General features: G+C 41.3%; 1 protein-coding gene across 9 annotated transcripts in view; it reads right to left on the bottom strand.

Annotated features, from left to right (window-relative positions):
- Positions 1–4599: 4599 nt before the first annotated feature.
- The window catches only part of nsmfa (NMDA receptor synaptonuclear signaling and neuronal migration factor a), a 35251-nt gene continuing 21791 nt past the window's right edge, over positions 4600–18059 (bottom strand). For all 9 annotated transcript variants that reach the window (XM_035607234.2, XM_035607233.2, XM_035607228.2 and 6 more), the window contains 8 exons: positions 15161–15291; positions 14917–15000; positions 14662–14695; positions 13590–13660; positions 13431–13510; positions 13041–13143; positions 9093–9168; positions 4600–7600 (listed from right to left, as the gene is read on the bottom strand). In XM_035607234.2, coding sequence (XP_035463127.1) covers positions 7503–7600; positions 9093–9168; positions 13041–13143; positions 13431–13510; positions 13590–13660; positions 14662–14695; positions 14917–15000; positions 15161–15291 — 677 coding nt within the window. In that variant the 3' untranslated portion in view covers positions 4600–7502. The remainder of the gene's footprint in view (positions 7601–9092; positions 9169–13040; positions 13144–13430; positions 13511–13589; positions 13661–14661; positions 14696–14916; positions 15001–15160; positions 15292–18059) is intronic.

Raw genomic sequence — 18059 nt, forward strand, 5'->3', positions numbered from 1 at the left:
TCTGAAGAACTATGCAACATAGCGTGAGCTTTGCAAAAGTATTCATCCATACAGCATGAACATCAAAACATCAGCATTCCAAAAAAAGAAAAAGGAACGGGCAGGTTTGACATTGGTCAGGTCTCTGGGGCTGAAGCCAATCACAAATTGGACTACCCGCAGAACAGTGTAATGTTCGTCATATAAGATAATGTACAGTGTAAATGTAGTTCAGAGGCTATTCCAGGTCTTGCACTGGTGCGTTTTGCCCCCGCCGGGGTCCATACGAGAGCCTATAAAACCCAACATCAGCAACTGAGAAGTGCTGATTGTTACAGAATCCAAGCCTTCCCCTGTCATGCTTGTTTTATTGTTTACCTGCTGGATGTTGCCTGAGGCAAAAAAATAACAAAAAATGCACTTAAACAATACAACAAAGGGCTTGCTCAGCGTTCTATGAAACCGCATGCTTGGATTTACTTCTGAAGGTGAGGCGTTTTTAGTTCAGTAGTACCACCTTTCTTCCATTAACCCACTTTCCCCTTGTTCAGCACACTGGGATCTGTACTATGCTCAATTAAAGCTGCGGCAATCGTTGGATTCAAAAGAAACTCTGAAGGGGAGCACAACTCTAAATGAAGTTGATTAAAGGACAAAGTGAAGTGTGCTGCAGAATGTCTTTAAATTGAGGCACAACTCAAATGAGGAACTTGACATCAGTCATGAAAATCAAAGATGCACTTGTGCAGATGGTTCTCTAAGTCTGGAAGCAGCTACAGAATTGAATGAACAATGTGAAGCAGCCTCTCTTTCTCAAACTCTGTTCAATTTTGAAATTATTTTTTTTTAGTTAAGATGACAGGGTAGATTGTAGGGAATGAAAAAAATATCAGATTCCGTTTTTTTGACCCATATATTATTTTAAAAATTGGCAATGATGACAAAGAAACATAACTGAAACTTGATATTTCACATTTTAACCAAAAACTTTATAATAAATAACTACAAATCAAAAGAAAACACAAATACAATCAAATATATAGAACTTGAATTAAGAAAATAAGCATACTTTTTAAAATGTATAATATAAACATAAATGCACGTTTTCTGCATTTTATTCTGTAAGACTAAAGTTTTCATATCGGCAAACATAAACCCAGAAAAACATTATTTTTACAATGTGGTATTACTATTACTTAAGTAAATAATCTGTCATTGCTGGAAATTCACTTTTTATCCCAAACTGGTTCCATGGAAATGTCCCCACCCCAGTCACGAGATCTGGATCTGATGACACATCAAATCCGCAGAAAATTGTTTGACGATCTCCAAATCTCAAAGAAATATTTTCCCACATCTTTGTGGACTCCACGCCACAAACGCCAGAGTCTGTTTAGCGAGCAAGTGGAGGCTCCGCCCAGTCAATACTGCGCCGCTGCAATTAAAATGCCCCGGTGAATTTAATCAAACGCACCCCTCGAAATTAGGCGGGCTATCTAAACGACCACTTCCGCTTTTCTGTTCTGGTTGTTGGCTCACGTAACGTCGCACCGCTGAAAACGTCATTGCAAGCTATTCAACTGTACACAGTATCGTTAAATGAACAAGCTAAGCTAAACCGGCTGTCACATTATGTAACTTTGGGACGTCTTCGTGAAGGAATATGTCCACTGCTACTGCTTCGGCTGCTGCCTCCATTTTGGATCAACCGTGGGCCCTGAACGCCTCTTGAAGCCTCACCTGCAGGAGGTTGTCGTCTCACTTGACTAAGGTAACGTGACTACTTACCGTTTTCTGATGACACCTGTGATTCATGTCTCTGTTAAGTTGTTGTTGGAATGCTCGCTCGCCTTATCAGTTCCTGCTCATTTTTAAACTGCCTCCTGTCTGCTGGTTGATCATTTTTCTGCTGTGGACGTTTTTTCTCTCTGCATTTGCATTCGTAATGATTTGCCAAGGTTGTTTCTTTGGCGTGTGATGCTTTCATGTTGCTGATTTCCATTGTGAAGTTATGCAAATATTCTTTTATTTTTGGAGTGTTGTGGCCTGAATTGGTTTCATGGCGAGACCCCCCCCCCCCCCCACACACCTCTCCCTGTGGTTGTTGTCTATGATTCAGAGGATATACATATTTGTGTGTACTCGTGTATCACACATAATTGGGTGGTTAACTTCACACTTTCTCAGCTTGACAGCGTTGCACACCACGATATCTAAACAGTGGATTCTGTTATGTGATTATTGTTACACTGAGCTGCACTGATTTCCAGGCTCATGTACCCATGTGCTGATGGTGCACACACCGCTGGTTATCACACTACGTAGCATTTCATAAGAAGAGACTATCGGCTTCATATCTGCTTCATATCTGCAACTGTACTATGCATGTTATTGCTCAGATTTATTTTCATTAACTTCCCTGCGACCAGGCGTTCCGATCACCTCGTGCTGTAATGATACCCTTGCCTCAGTTTTTTGGGGACTGATTTCTTGTCGATCCACAAGTCTCTAGGAATTCATTATCTGGGAACCATGAATCGCTTCACTTCAGTCCTTTTACATAATTGTCCCGCTGGGGGAAATTCAGCTTGCAACAGAGCACAGATTTAAAAAAAAACAACAACAATGACACACATCATAAAAATCTCTTTGTGTCGGCTAACAACCTTGGACTTATAAAAAAAAAAAGGATGAATGTGGATTGATCACCTGTAGCTTAAATATATGTATTGCACTGGGTACAAAAGAACATTTCAAATCTACAAAAGAAAATTCAAATGTATCTGAGATATTTCAGTCTGGACCAAAGTGGGGGACTCACGGACCAACAAAGCCACGTTGCCATCACTAGCATGGCGAACAATGGTCACAGATACTGACCCACTTTCTCAAGAGAAAGAAAAAAAATTGTGCCCCAAGTAATTGAATATTAAAGACATCGAGATAACACGATACAAGCAGTAATGGTAGAATGAATAAATTCTACATTTTAGATCTAAAGTGAGCAAATAAGTTTTGAAATAATGTAGTAAACCTTTGAAAAAGATTCACCATCATTGGCTAAATCTTATCCTCGTGTTCTTATCAACAGAAGCTTTTATTTCATCCTGATCTTCTTCTAATGCCCTGCCCTTTTCACCTATCTACAACCATTCAACACAAAAGGACAATGAAAGTTGGGAGGTCAATAGAAAAAATAAGAAGAGGAGAAGAAGAGAAAACGACAACCCTTTCAGCTCGTTCCACAATATAGTTTTAGTAGTATGAATGCATTTACACTAATGTGGTATCTAATCTAAGACCGCACTCAGAAATAGATTGTGTCAGATCGGATAGAGAAGCTATGAAGGCTTTTACGACGAGCTGTCCTAAGCCTTTCCTCTATTTTCCCTTGCTCCAGCAGCTGGCCGTGTAGGACATCACTCATCATGACCTTGTTTGTGTTATGGCTGTCGGGTTCAACTTTATTTCGCAAGGTTGACTGTGTTGTTTTTCAAGAGTCCGCTGCGTTGCCAGAAGACCACTTTGGTGATGTGGGTAATGTTCTCTTGGCACACTTTGGGACCCCTTATCAATACCAATCAACCAATGATTGAATGCAACAGCCAGTTGTTTTCCCCCCAGTCACCAGATCTAAAGTCCAGACGTCTTAGCACCGGATGTCTCCCAGTACTGTATTTATTCATCAATGTTAAACCAAGCAGGACCTCTTCATACACTCTGCAGTGTGGAGCCTGGGGAGGTGCAATGCAGTGATGCTTTTTGACCTTGAGAGGCTCCGGAGCTTAAGATGAAATGGAAGGATAAAATTGGATAAAGGATTATCATGGGTTGCGGTTGAATATTAACTAATTGTGTGAGATGTTTGCAGGCGGCCATTTTGCATGTCAAAATCCGTTTTAATTCCCCACTCGCCTAAATGGAGATGGAGGTGAAAGGCAGTGCACAGGATGCCGAGTCAGTGCAGGGAAAAGGAAAGTGTATGGAGATTATGGATCAAGACATTTCTGGGACGGGGAGATAAGGCACCTTATAACTACCTCTTAAGTGTCAGGCACTGCCTTATCTTTCTTTCTTTGCATGCAAAGTTTCACCTAAGACAAAATTATTTTTATTTTTTTTTCTCCCTGTGTTTCCCAGTTCCTTTCTGGCACTCGGGCTGAGCCGAGAGTTTTATTCTATCTTATAAATCTGTTCCTCTTTAATACACGAGACAGTTTCTCTCTTCTTTATTTAAAAAAAAAAAAACCCAGCCTCATCTATCCACCTTTCTATTTCCTGCTAGGGCTTTGCATGAATCGGTCTACACCAGCATAGAAAGCCATTTACTACAGTAGCTTGTCACGCGTCTCATTTGCTGTGTTCAGTTCAGTTTAAGTAGAAATCTTAACTCACATATGCATCCAATCAGATTATCTTGTGTACAGGCCTGCTGTCGCAATGGCACCTCCTGGTAGGATGAAAGGAAATTGACTGTAGTTAAGATGATTTTATTTTTATGGACTGGGGCAGTTTGATAACGAGCAGATGTTATGACGTTCTCTGAAAATTAAAATGGGGGGAAAAAGTATATTTAAAAACCGGCAAATGAAGCGACATAGGCTGAGACAGACAAAAGGACATGTTTGCATCTTTAATAAGATTTTTGGTGAAGAGGAAAACAACAAAGCTCTCTCAAACTCCTGAGTCGGGGTGCTCTTCACATCATGGTCATCTCAGCACAACAGATTCAAACAAAAACCATTAACTATCACCAAGTTCTGGATTTGACTGCATGAGGTTTTTTCTTCTGTTTTCTATGGCACAAGACGCACTGTTCCCTTTCCAAAGAAGAACTTCCTGAATTGATTCGCCCCAATCGCCGCTTTGCCTTAAAATTGACCAGTGTCTCATTTCTCTGATCTTAAAAGTTTTGCCAGCAAAGAATATTCCATTAAACACCAGCAGCTGTTCAGGGCAACATCTTTTGAGAATCTGGCAGCTTAATGCTTCTGCTGGAATCAAAAGGGGCTCAACGATGCGATGGCTTGTGTGGATGCTGAATTTTCAATCTGTAGTGAAAATGCATGCAATGCGTGACTCGGGCGGAGAGAGCACTTGTCTCTGCCGGACAAACTGTAGGCCGGCACTGCAATGTCAGAGGGAGGGCAAAAGCAAATAATAGGAAGAAAACCGAGGTTCTGCTTGTAGAGAAATGGAGAAACACTCCAGTGACATTGGTCGACTTCAACACAAAGAAATTCTGCACTCGGAGCTCCAAATATTAACACATCCACACAAAACGCTAACAAATTGGAAAGTATTTACCCCACACACACGAATGGAGAATACCATTGACTTTGTATGTTTGAATGTGTTTGTGTGGGTTCATGTTAGAGCTGGGACCACGGGACCAGAGGGAAATCTGTTTAACAACTGAAATCTTTTTTTCCGGAGCTGTTGTCATTTTGAGATGTGCACTGCTGTGATTGTCTGAGCAGTGCGTTTTGTGGTGTGACTGAGCAGAAATCTCCTTGGATCGCTACCTCATTCAGAAAATATTAAGAAGCAGGACAACAAACAGGATGTCGGCGATAAATGGAAAATGCTTTTTAAGATCATTTAAAAAAGATGCTACCACTTATAATCCTCTCAAGTCAAAGCTTTTACAGTAGTTGCTTCTGCTACAGCCCAAACTACGGTCACATAAAGAGGAGAGGGACACTGGCGCTCTGGTCTAAAAGCACAATCAAATCTCAATACTCTGGCCTCAGTTTTTATTTCCGAGGTGGAGATCAAACACGCTTTCGTCACAATGTGTCAGCTTAGAGTCCTCAGTATGATCAGTATGAAGATACGTCTTTCCTCAGCCCGCATTGATGTCAATCTTTGCAACCATGTCAAACTCTGACGAGCAAACCACTTGCTGCACTGATCGGTGCACGAAGAATGCAGGGTTTTGATTTCTCACTGAGTAGACGTGCACCTGTCTTGCTTTCTGCAGAAGCACAAAGCAATTTGCAAACTGAAGCTCTGTTTTTTAAAAATGACGTCTCCTCTGTCCCAGCTCCAGCATTCTTTGAAATGTATATGTGTCTGCATGTGTTGGGAGCAAATCTGTTTGAAGAAGCTCAGGTCACACTCAGCACACATTTCTGGCCTTTTTAAAAGAAAAAAGAAAAAACCTAGTTGACACCGGGCAGGGGCAGCAGATGGCAGCTAACAGCTTTAACTTCTGGCAGATCTGTAATATTCAGAGAGCTCCGGTCCTCTGACTGGATCTCGGCCCGGGGAGGTTGGGGGACGGTGGAAGCTCGTTTGGCTGCCGCGCGGGGAGAAGCCAAGAGTGTTTGGCAGAGGTGAGGAGCAGGTGACATTGTTGTCGGGGGCCCAGAGATGTGGCCTGAACCTCCTGCTAAAGAGCAGGAGGGATCGTGAGGGCGACTCCCACACTACAGGAGGCAGGAGCACTCGGATGGCTGTTACATCCCTCTTGACATCATGAATCATACTAGAGTGTCTATGCGAATGCGATCGAAAGAAAGCTGTGGCTATGAAAAGTCTTTTTGCTGCAGCAGAAGAGCAGATAGAGAAAAATACACACAACACATCAGCATGTTCTTTTTTTTTTTACATGGAAAAAAAACGCGCACACACACATACACACAAAATCAGCACAATCTACTTTTTTTTCTCCAATTTTCCAACCAAAACATGAAGCTCAATTCCTCAAACGAAAGCCGTGTTCCTAGAGAGATACTACATTCATTCCAAGCGATGGCGATGGGAGATTACAATATCTTGGTAGAAGAGACAAACAGATTAATTACTTCATGGCTAAAACCTGAGTTATTCCAAAGTATTTCCATATGAAACTGCACAACAATGCACATCAAAAATAAATGATGCATCATTATTCTCTCGCATAGAGTATTATTTGCATGACTAAAGCTATGCTAATATATTCATGATATATTTATATACACACATCGGCATGTGGATTATTCATGTATGTGTAATGTCTCCGGGGTCTGAGATTATCTGAGCGGTCCAGTCAAAAACACAGAACCATATTATGACAGAATGACTTTCAGCTATTTATTTATTTTCCCCGACGACCTCAAAAACTATGTGTCCTCACAGCAGACGTGGGACCAAAATGATATTTCTTTTTTGTACACATTTGAATTCATCTTTTGCTTTCAAACTCCCGAAGCAGAAAGAGTTGATATGGATAGTTCAGCTGTCTCTGCCTTTTTCCTTTTCTTTGTTTTGGCCCCTTTTTTTTTTGTTAGTCTTTGATCCTTACACTCTGGAAGTGAAGAAGAACAGCGGCACAGCAGAGTTCAGTTCATCTTCAGCCTCCTTTCTCCTTCCATCCCTCTCCACGGTGAAAAGCAGGTATGGCGATTTTTATATCGAGCTGATGGGTGGAGCACTACAGGCGAGCAATGTTCAGTCTATATGGATCAGTTTTTAACGGGGGTCCTCCTCGTGGCGCCGGAGGGGTCCACCCTCTGCGCCCGTCATCCCGGTCGTCTTCGTCACAAAAATTCCTCGTAGTCCAAGAGTTTGGAGTGCTGCCGTGTCTTCCACAGTCGGTAGAGGCGGAAGTCAAAGTACATCTCAATCATCTCCTTGCCTTGAGTGGTAAACGAGACAAGGAATGGTTATGTGAAAACAGTAGTGCGAGGTTTGCCTTTTAGTGTGAGATGTTCACAAGCTGTGCGGTTTTCAGACACGGGCGCCGGAAATTGTCCGGATGAAGTTTGACGCTCACATACGACGAACGCAGCAGGAGATCGACCTCTGGAGATTTTCCTGCTGCGTTCTCACTCGGACATTATCTGTCGTTTTTCTTACCGGGGACCTGGCAGGAGAAGTTCTGGAAAACGTCCGGAGCAACACGTATAAAAAACAGATGTTAAATCTTTCAGGGACTTGGAGCTGAACTGACTTGGCGTCGAGTTTCTCAGCAGTTTCAGTGTGAGAGTAATAATGCTCCGTCTTTAGCAATTCAGTATTTCCGCTTCTTTTGGTTCAGGAGAATGCTCTGAAATTCATTTCAGTTTAGCCTAATTACTTCTGTTTCCTCGGATGTATCCCTGTATCCTATGAATTACATTCATATCGGATGATCTTGGAGCTCACAACTTATGTCCAATGTAAAGTATCAATGCAGAAATATAGGGTAAGGAGGTTTGGCAGGTGATCAGACCTAGACTACCTTGGAGCTTGACCCATGAAGAGCACGGGTCAGACTTTCTCCTCTTCTGCTTTGATTTTGACCTTGTGTCTCTTGTGAACCTTCATAGGAAGAGACATACTAAATCACCGGAGTACCTTTCTAACCATACCGACCGTTGTTTTGCCGATATAGTAGAAAATTGTAATCCAGAGTTGAGCAGAATCTTTCTGTATCGATGTTCTTGTGTAGCAGTAGGGGAAAAACGCTGGTGTGATTTATGGATATTTTCAACTGTTTGTTCCTTTAGAAAAAAAAGAGTTTGTTTTTACGCCTACGTCATTTAGTATTCAATTCCTCAGGGGTGCAAATGTTGGCTCCCTTTTTTAAGGGTGACCATGTGGCCGGTGCGACAAAGTTATCGGATGCGCTCAGGGTACAGGAAGGAAGAGGGAACACGTCTCTGTGGAAAACTTTTGATTAAAGTGAAGGCTACAGAGGAGGAAGTTTTGGATCTGGTGTGGACCAAGATTGATCTTGTGTTAAACTGTGTTGAATAGAGAAAACTCGATCTCCCTACTCCCACCTGCTGGGAGGAGAGGAGTGGGTTTAAAGGGAGTGCAAATTAATGAGACTACTTTCTTCTTTGCGGTGGGCGTTGGGCACAAATTGTGACGTCTGTACTGACTTGGACCGACTGCAAATAATAAAAACAAATTCCGGACAACATGTGAAACACCATATTTAAATGTGTGTGGAAAAAGCGGACGGGGAGCAAGTGAGTGTGCAAGAACACAACGAATTTGAAATGAGAAGGAAACTGAAATCGATTTTTCAACGAGGGAACAGCTGTTCTGAGTCAATTCCTCACTGGAGATGTTCATTCCGTATGCACGTGTCCTCGTGACCTGCGCCTTTTGAGTGCGTTTGCATGTTTGCTCAGACCCACCCTGTGCAGACAGCTCCAGCGGTGACTCGAACTCGACAGAATAAGGCCTCATCAGATTCTTCAGTTTCTGGAACAGCTGTTGGGCCGAGATAAGAACGCAAACACCAATTAATCTCTCTGCACTTGGGGGGCTGCAGACCCAGCACCGCACATAGATACACAAATATAGGAACGTATACAAGAAGGGCAAAGAATCCAGCTCATTACTGCCAAAGAGACGTTTGTGCATTAGTCCCATGGAGAAGGTGAGGAGATGATAGAATGAGGTGCACTGGTTTCTTGATTGGCTTAATATGACCTCTCTGTACTTTAATGGAGAAAAAAAAACCCATAGCTTGAGCAACAGAAAAGTAAAAGGTCCCACATTAAGAGTACCAGGTTCAGGAAATTACAGTAAAGTACATTTAAATCAAACGGTTAACAGATTGGTAAAATAGAAGAATTTAAAATGAGCAACAAATGCATGTTGTGCATTCGTAGTCCTGCAAGTTTTTCCTCATACACCCAGGGCTTAATCCAGGCTATTATGAGATTAAGTCCTAAAAGAATTGACATCAAACATTTATAGCTTCGTTACAGATGAACGATATAATTTTTTTTCACTAAAAAAAGAAATGTATTAATCAACAGTGAAAATAATCATGAGTTGCAGCCGTGATGACATACAGTAATCACAGTTTATTCTGAGATTGTCAATAATTGTTTTTTTCCGTCTCTTCTGCGGTGAGTGACGTGATGTGGTGCACATTAAAAAAACGAGAGCTCACTGATTTCTTGCCTGGATTTAGTCATGAGGGAACTCATTTTTTTCTGTCAAAAAAGAATAATAATCAAAGCTCACATTCACCTCTTCTTTTTTTTTTCTTTTTTTTTTTTTCATGCTATGATGTTAAATTGGAGGCTGAAAAGCATCCTTTCCTCGTGTTTGCAGCGCTTTGAATAAAAGATAAAAGAAGATGGCAAGTTGCAGGGAGGGAGAGAGAGAGAGAGAGCGAGCGAGCTGCGGGCAACAACAAATCTCAAATAATGTGTTAATAATGTTGTAGTTTTCTCTCTGTCCCGGGTGGCTTCTTATAAGCTCCCAGTGGCTGCGGCTGCTGCCAAGACCGATTCAGATTCGCCGCTGACAAAACAGTAAAAAAAACAAAAAACGTGCTTGAATATCTCCGGATGAAAACTGGGTCATGCTGCCTCTCTGACCTGCTCACTTGCAGCTCCCCATCCCCAGCCAATGGTTTTTATTCCTGCGGCCTCCAAACTGTGTTACACAAGAACTTTTACACAATGTTTAAGTGCTGTGCACTTACTGTGCGTGCAGCAGCCTTAAATTGTCATTTCCCAGTTTTCCCAGTGCTTGAGTTTCCGGTCATCACAGAGCAGCACCAGCATTTTCTTTTATGCCTCCGTGCTGCTGCGGCTGTTTGCTGAGCTTGCTTCTCTGATCATTTTTAAGATCCAGACGTTGATCGATAAAAATCATTCATCCGGTTAAAGGTTATAGTTATAAGGCTATAATAAGTAGTGGTGGTGACGTGACTTGAATTGTTTTAATGTCTGGGGCGACTGCCAGGCTTATGGAAAACTCTGGCCATGACCCAGGAATAGAGACTGCGACCACTTGACTGTGAAGTGGTACTGTAGCAGACACCCGTGAGTTGGTAGTTCTACTTTCTCTGTTATCAGCCGGATTATTTGACCTCATCAAATATAATTTAATTCACATTTAATTCATACATGAAAGACGAAGAAACTGATAAAATGCATTATGCTCCGAAATGTGGTGACGGCAGGATACATGAATCACAAAGACAACTTCTCAGTACAAATTAATATTAAAGAGAAAGGGGCCTTGACAACAATCAGCTCTTGTTGTGCCTGAACAAATGCGATCCCTTTTTATATTTGCAGAGGGGTTTGTGAAGCGTGCATTAACCATGATGATTTTACTTTTCAAACAGAGAGGGGGTGGTTTTCATTTATCTCTCAGATGATTTCAACCCACTCCAGCATGGCTGCAGGCTCATGTCAATATTTATAAGCTTAAATATACACTTTATTGCATTATACCGGGACTGCGGTGCCCCCAAGCACAACCGCACCTATTCAAATGCATGATATGAAGTGTGTGTGTGTGTGTGTGTGTGTGTGTGTGTGTGTGTGTGTGTGTGTGTGTGTGTGTGTGTGTGTGTGTGTGTGTGTGTGTGTGTGTGTGTGTGTGTGTGTGTGTGTGTGTGTGTGTGTGTGTGTGTGTGTGTGTGTGTGTGTGTGTGTGTGTGTGTGTGTGTGTGTGTGTGTGCGCGCGTGTGTGCGTGTGCGTGCGTGCGTGCGTGTGTGTGTGTGTGTGTGAGAGCTGTCACCTTTGACATCAGTTGTCAAAGGTGTGAAGTTGTGGCTTTATACACTTGATACACTATGGCATTTTCATTTGGGAAGGTTAAGCTCAGCGTGTGGCTCAGTGTATATGTCCTGTCTCTTCATGTTGTTCGTATACTGTTGTTGACGATGAAGTGTTCATTTGTTCTGTCCACATACATTTGGCCACATAGTGTAGTTGCCAGGGTAAAATGAGTTAGTAGTTTTACGGAAATAAAAAGTAGGGCCCGGGTGATATATATCAGTTGGGCGATAATATCAGCCGATATTAGACATTCAAAGTTGTATCTGCCGATATGTTTACAACCCCACCGATATTATCGGCCAACAGATACGAGCCTTTAAGTTAAGTTTACATTTCAGGTAAAATAAATGTTTTTTTTTTCTTAATTCAACTTTTCTTAATTTGGTTGTTTGTAATTTTTTTTTTCAATTTATAGTTATTTAGGATAAAGTTTATGGTTAAACTAAAATGTCAAGCATGTATTACATTTCTTTTTCATAAGGTTTAATAACGACATCTTAGTAATCATTGACAGATGGCCGATGGCACCCCAAAGAATCCATATCGGTCGGGCTCTAATAAAAAGTACAACAAGGAGGTCAGTGCCAGAAACATATCCACATCCTCAAAAGGTGCACAGTTCACTGACTGTGCTGTTATAAAGACAACATACGACTGGAGTGTGTGAAGATGTCACTCGAGACTTGGCCAAAAACCCAATTTTACATTTTTTGGATCAACACTCTCTTAATCCAGCTGCATTCGTGTTTGTCTGTAGGGGTGGAGATATCACTGATGAGCAGTCTGTTCTGCAGACTGTGCAATCGGCCCCGGGGAGATCCACTTCATATAACAAAGCTTTTTGGCAGACATGACTGGAACAGACAGTTAGGTCAGACAAACACTGCAGACTTTGGCATGTGTCTTTGTGTCCATGTTGGTCTGCCAGCTTGTGTGTGTGTGTGTGTGTGTGTGTGTTTTCAGGGTTGTTGTTTTTTCAAGGTATGTTTTTTTACGTGGCTGTGTGTTTTCATTATTTGTTCATGCCAAGTAAAGAGAGGCGCAGCAGCATCGCTCAACCTGTGTCGCCCGCAGCTACAAACGGCAACAGTGTTTCTCAGAGTGAGATAACGGTCACACAGGTGGAGAAAGAGAACGCCCGGAGGGTTGTGTTTCTGATTATCAGTCAAAACGGAGATGGAAACGGACACGGCGAGCATAAATATGACAGCAGATGGCAAAAATGAGGACAGAGACAAAGTATGGCAGAAGGGATAGGGAACCAAAACTCTATAAAACCTCATTTGTTAAATGAGATTGTCTGGCACATAAAGCCCATAGATTCTGAATATGTAATAAATTAAGGCGGCATTATGCTTTGTCATACACTTCAGTCATGGAAATAACTGATTTATGTTCACAACCACTAGACAAATATACTCATTTCTTCTCTAGCTTAAAATGATAGTGTTGTTCTCGGTTAGCTTTTATATTTTGCTAATAGAATATGAGAAATGCAGAGTCTTTCTGTGCGTTGGCGTACAATGCGTTTGACATAATTGTCTACGTACCTTTTCTCCGTTGGGGTTACCCAGGACGTAGCATCCCATGATGTGGATGAGGTTGGGTTCTGGGTTGACTTTACTCATGAAGCGACTGAGCCTCCTCCAGAATCTGAACAAAGACAAAAAGCTACACTTGACATGTAAAACCCAACAGCGAAACAAATGGCTGCCCTGTCCTCTTTACATAGACTGCAGCAAAAAAAAAAACTCAGAAAACACACAGACTGTAAATAAACATGCATTTAGAACCCGGGTCCGAAAATGAAGCCAGTTGCCCGAAGCCTGTATTCTCTGGAATCACCAGAAGAGGGCGACTCACTGGTTGCAAAAGAGTCAGTGTCTATAATTGTGTATTTTTATGATAAATAAAACAAAAAAACTAATGTAGTAACTCACTGGCTCATATCCTCCTCCTTTTCGACCTTAGCGAAGGTCGCCACTTTGTTCTTCAGTAAATAGAGATGACCGGGGCCTCCCTGAGAAACACACACGAGAGTAAAACACGTGGTCATAACTGATGATTTGCGTCTTCCTAATTTTTATCTTGTGTCTCACCTGACAGAAGATCAGCATCCTCCAGAATTTGCTACCTCTCCTGTAAGCTGTGAGCTTCTTCTCTATTTCCTCTGAGAGAGAGCGAGAGAAAGGAAGAAAAGGGCGAGTTCAAGTGCAGGTGTAATAACAGACGTCAGAGACATTATTGCGTTAACAGGTGGTGTAGTTTATATTAGATTTCACAGTGTGCGTACTTGAGGCAGCAAGAAATGTCACGTCACAATAAAACGGGGCCATGAAAGCAGTAAAATTAAATGTTGGAATGTAAATTATTCATTTACATCCTTGCAGTTACTGCGAGAGTTTTACTGTGAGAGCTCATCATCTGGGACATTTTACTGTAAATGCTTCTGTTCATTTTTTGAAATGAAACCAGTTTTGAAAACAAAGTCAATTTACAGGATCTAAATCGGTTACCTCTGCCAAGGAGGTTATGTGATTGTTTCGGTTGATTAGCGGGATTATTGAAAAAGCAGTGGCCTGATTTGCGTGAAGATTTGACCAAAGATAGGTCAAGGGTGATTCCTGGATCCAGGAATTTTTGGAAGGATTCTCCACCGTTGCGAGATACCAAATGAACATCTAGATCTCAGATCTTTCTTTCTTTCTTTATTTTGGCGATTTGAATGCATGGTTAGGTTTAAGCCTCCAGCTATTTTTCTGACCTTTAACTCCCACAGTATCATTCCGAGTTCACATTCCACTCCTCAGGCAAAATGCTGCACAGTTCACGTTTATGACTTCAGGCGACAGATTTTCTTCTCATAGGGAGGAACTGGTATTATCTTTCAATACATGCAAACATGCAAATTTTGTTTATGTGTGGCTGTATTCTTTTATAGTAAATGTGTCTACTTTAACTTTTAAGTAATTTCCATCACCTGGATACTGGTGTTGCATTTATTTGTTGCCTCATGCAAGTTTAAAGCAGTTGCTGTTATCATATTTCATGTTATTAGATATTATTCTTTCTATTTTATTAACTATTCAAATTGTTGTATGTTGATAACTTATTGTATTTTCAATGTAAAAGAAATAAGAAATGAAAAAAGACAGATATAGACGTACTCACCCAAAATATCATCAAAAGTTGCATGTTCATGGTCCTGGGGTAAAAGGCATTCACATAAAACATGATTATTTACCTTTTGAAATACTAAAATGTATATCACAATTCAGAATATACAGTATTAGGACAATAGTCTTTAGAAAAAAACAAAACTTCTATACTTGGTGTGTCCATGTTCAACCTTGTAACAGAGTTGCAGCTTATTGTATTGTGAGTCTTTCTGTGCAGATCATCTATGTTCCAGTGTGGTCGACTCACATAGAGGATGGGGATGATGGAGGGGTCGTCCCTGCGGATTATGGTGGGAACGTACTCCGCCTTGGGGACCTTAGATGAGATCAGCTAAAGGTGAAGGAGTTACAGAGGAGAGATTGGTTAAGTGGGATGTGAGGAAAAGGGGGGGGGGGGACAATAAGGAAATGGCAAAAAGAAAAAAACTCAATATCCAATGCCTCAATTTTGTATTTGTCTGAGAAATCTGTACGTGATATTCATCTCCTACCATGATTTTGGGAGGTATAAAGTCGTCTCCCTCGCAGGCGAGCCGCTCCATCTCCCTCTCCTCCTCCCAGTCTATAGAGTCATCGAGGCCTCCCTCGTCCAGGGTGCCACAGGAGGTCTGCAGGTCTCCGCCTGGAAAAAAGAATATCACACACCAGTGAGGAAAATGAGGGGAGGGAGATAATAGTGTGTAGGCAGGAAGTGTTGGGAAAGGAGTGGGAGGCAAGAAAGGTGACACGGACAGAGAGAAAATGAGCGAGTGAGGGGAGGATGTGTCCAGGAAGTGGAGAAAGGCGAGAGTGGAGGAGAGGAAAAACAGATGGAGCTGTTAATAATGGTGGTGACATAAGAAAATGACAGATGGAACAAGTGAAAGCAGAGAGACAGCTGGCAGAGGGAGAAAAAAGTGACTGAGAGCGAGTGTGGCGGCAAGATTTCTGGCATTTACTAATAAGGAGCGATATAACGAAAAAAAAAAAACTGGGATCAGACGGCAGCTATTGAAAACAGAAGGTGCTATATTGCATCAAGTCGTGCTTCTCTGCCATGTAATCATAATTTATATGATGTACTAATAGTTATATTTCAAAAAGGTTTGAACATTATCGACTAAATGGTACCTGTGACCAAATGAATCAACCGTGTTAACGGCAGCTGCTGAATTATTTCACACCTTAAGGAGGATTTATTAATGCGGCGTCAAACTCATTCGTCCATTGTTTGAGAGTTAAACTCTCCAGAAACACGTGCTTTTGTCGTTTATAGAAAACAGACATGATGTAAACTTGCTGTGTTGTCTTTAATACGAGCAAAGTTAAATCACGGTTATTTCTTTTCATAATGATGAAAATGATGCCAATCACATTGAAGGTTATTATTGAATTCAGTCCCTGCCCCCGTGTACAGTGATAATTTATCAAAGTCACTGTGAGCAGCTTTGCCTGTTGTCTTTGTATTTGACTTTGGTACAAAATGGCTTCAACGGCTGCAGCTCTTTGTGTCAAACCAAGAACCGACCGAACTGTAAATTTAAAGGAAAGGCAGTGACTGTAACGACTGACCTTGTGACTCCACAGTCGATTAATCTCTTAATGTCACATTTTCAAAGCTCATGAGCGACATTGAACTTCAATCATAATTTCAACCTGAGTTATTGCTTATAAATAAGTAGCCAGATTTAAGGGATCCTCATCAAAAATGTTTGTTCGTGTAGTTTTTTTATGGTGAAAAAAAAAAAAATGATTGGCCAATCTTTCATTAGAGGATTTTTAAGCTCCCAAATATCTGTGTTGGTATCTGCCTCAAAAATTCAGTGTCAGTTGGTCTCTAACTCAAAGACTGTGTTGAGGTTCTGTAAACATGTGTAAACCCCCCCCCCCCAAAAAAAAAACAAGAACATCTAGGGAGAAATTGAAAAAGGAGAATAAAAAGAAGAATGGCAGGGGAAAAAATAGAAATGACGAGCAAGACTGAAATGAATGGCACCCCTCCAGAGAACAACACATTTCCCTCAGGAGAGAGGCAGCAACCGCACCATGACTGTCCTCAACAGTTTATTTATTTTTCATCACACTCTGATAAACAGAAACACTGAAAATGGAGGTGCAGAAAAAAAACATAAAAACCACAAATGCGGACAGTCAACGCGGTTAAACGGCACATGCCAACAAGCCTTTTAGAAAAAAACACTGAGACGCACGTCACACCAGGTCCTCACATTAACATTTGAACCAGCTGACGCACTCGGACTAGGACACACACACACACACACACACACACACACACACACACACACACACACACACACACACACACACACACACACACACACACACACACACACACACACACACACACACCAGATTGGAAGACAATACTCACAGAGAGAGAGAGAGAGAGCATCAACAAAGTTGAAGACAGACCCACGGTCATAGGGAGACAGATGGACAGGGTCAGAGTCAACAGCAGAGACTGTGTGTGTGTGTGTGTGTGTGTGTGTGTGTGTGTGTGTGTGTGTGTGTGTGTGTGTGTGTGTGTGTGTGTGTGTGTGTGTGTGTGTGTGTGTGTGTGTGTGTGTGTGTGTGTGTGTGTGTGTGTGTGTGTGTGTGTGTCTTTCTTTCTTTCTTTCTTTCTTTCTTTCTTTCTTTCTTTCTTTCTTTCTCTGATTCGTGTGCTGAGGATTTTCTTTGTTTGTTGTTCTTGATGTTTCAAAACTGGGAACTGAGCTGTAAAACCATGACAACTAAAGGTCACCTCCACGCAACAGAGAGGTGTACAGGACATACAGTACAGGGTTCTGTTATATCACCAGTCCTATGCGGCATGTGTCTGTGCCCGCGTTATGAAAAGTTGCCTTTCAAGTAACTAAATTACCACTTGGAAAACGTGGATTTTGTGAGAAGTAATTACCGTTGAAAAATAGCAGTTAAATAAATGATATGATGAAAGGGAGAATAAATAAAAAAGATTTTGTTGTTTATATTTTTTTTTAGGGTAAAAAAACAACAACCTGATTTGAGGTTATAATGCTTTCCCATAAGGTGAGGTAGAAAGGAAGAAGGAAATATGAAATGGAAATATGTAATAATGCAATTTTAAGCCCAAAACTAAAATTATTATAATTAAACAGTTCGTAAAAGATGTTACGTTGCCCCCCCCCCCCCTGTGACTTCATGCACATAAATCTACTTACAAGTTTTGCTGGACACTGAAGCAGTTGTCATAGCAACTCTCACTCCTACACCTGTCTCCACGTGAAGTGCACTTAACCTAGAGTTCAAATAAATTGCTTTGGGATACATTTAAATTTCATGCATTTATGGATTTTTTCTTTTTTTTGTGTTGTGGTTTACTGAAGCCTCATGTATTACACATAATACAACAACAGTAACAATAATGAT

The sequence above is a fragment of the Scophthalmus maximus genome, chromosome 20, assembly GCF_022379125.1.
Source record: "Scophthalmus maximus strain ysfricsl-2021 chromosome 20, ASM2237912v1, whole genome shotgun sequence".
In the NCBI taxonomy this organism is placed as follows: domain Eukaryota; kingdom Metazoa; phylum Chordata; class Actinopteri; order Pleuronectiformes; family Scophthalmidae; genus Scophthalmus; species Scophthalmus maximus.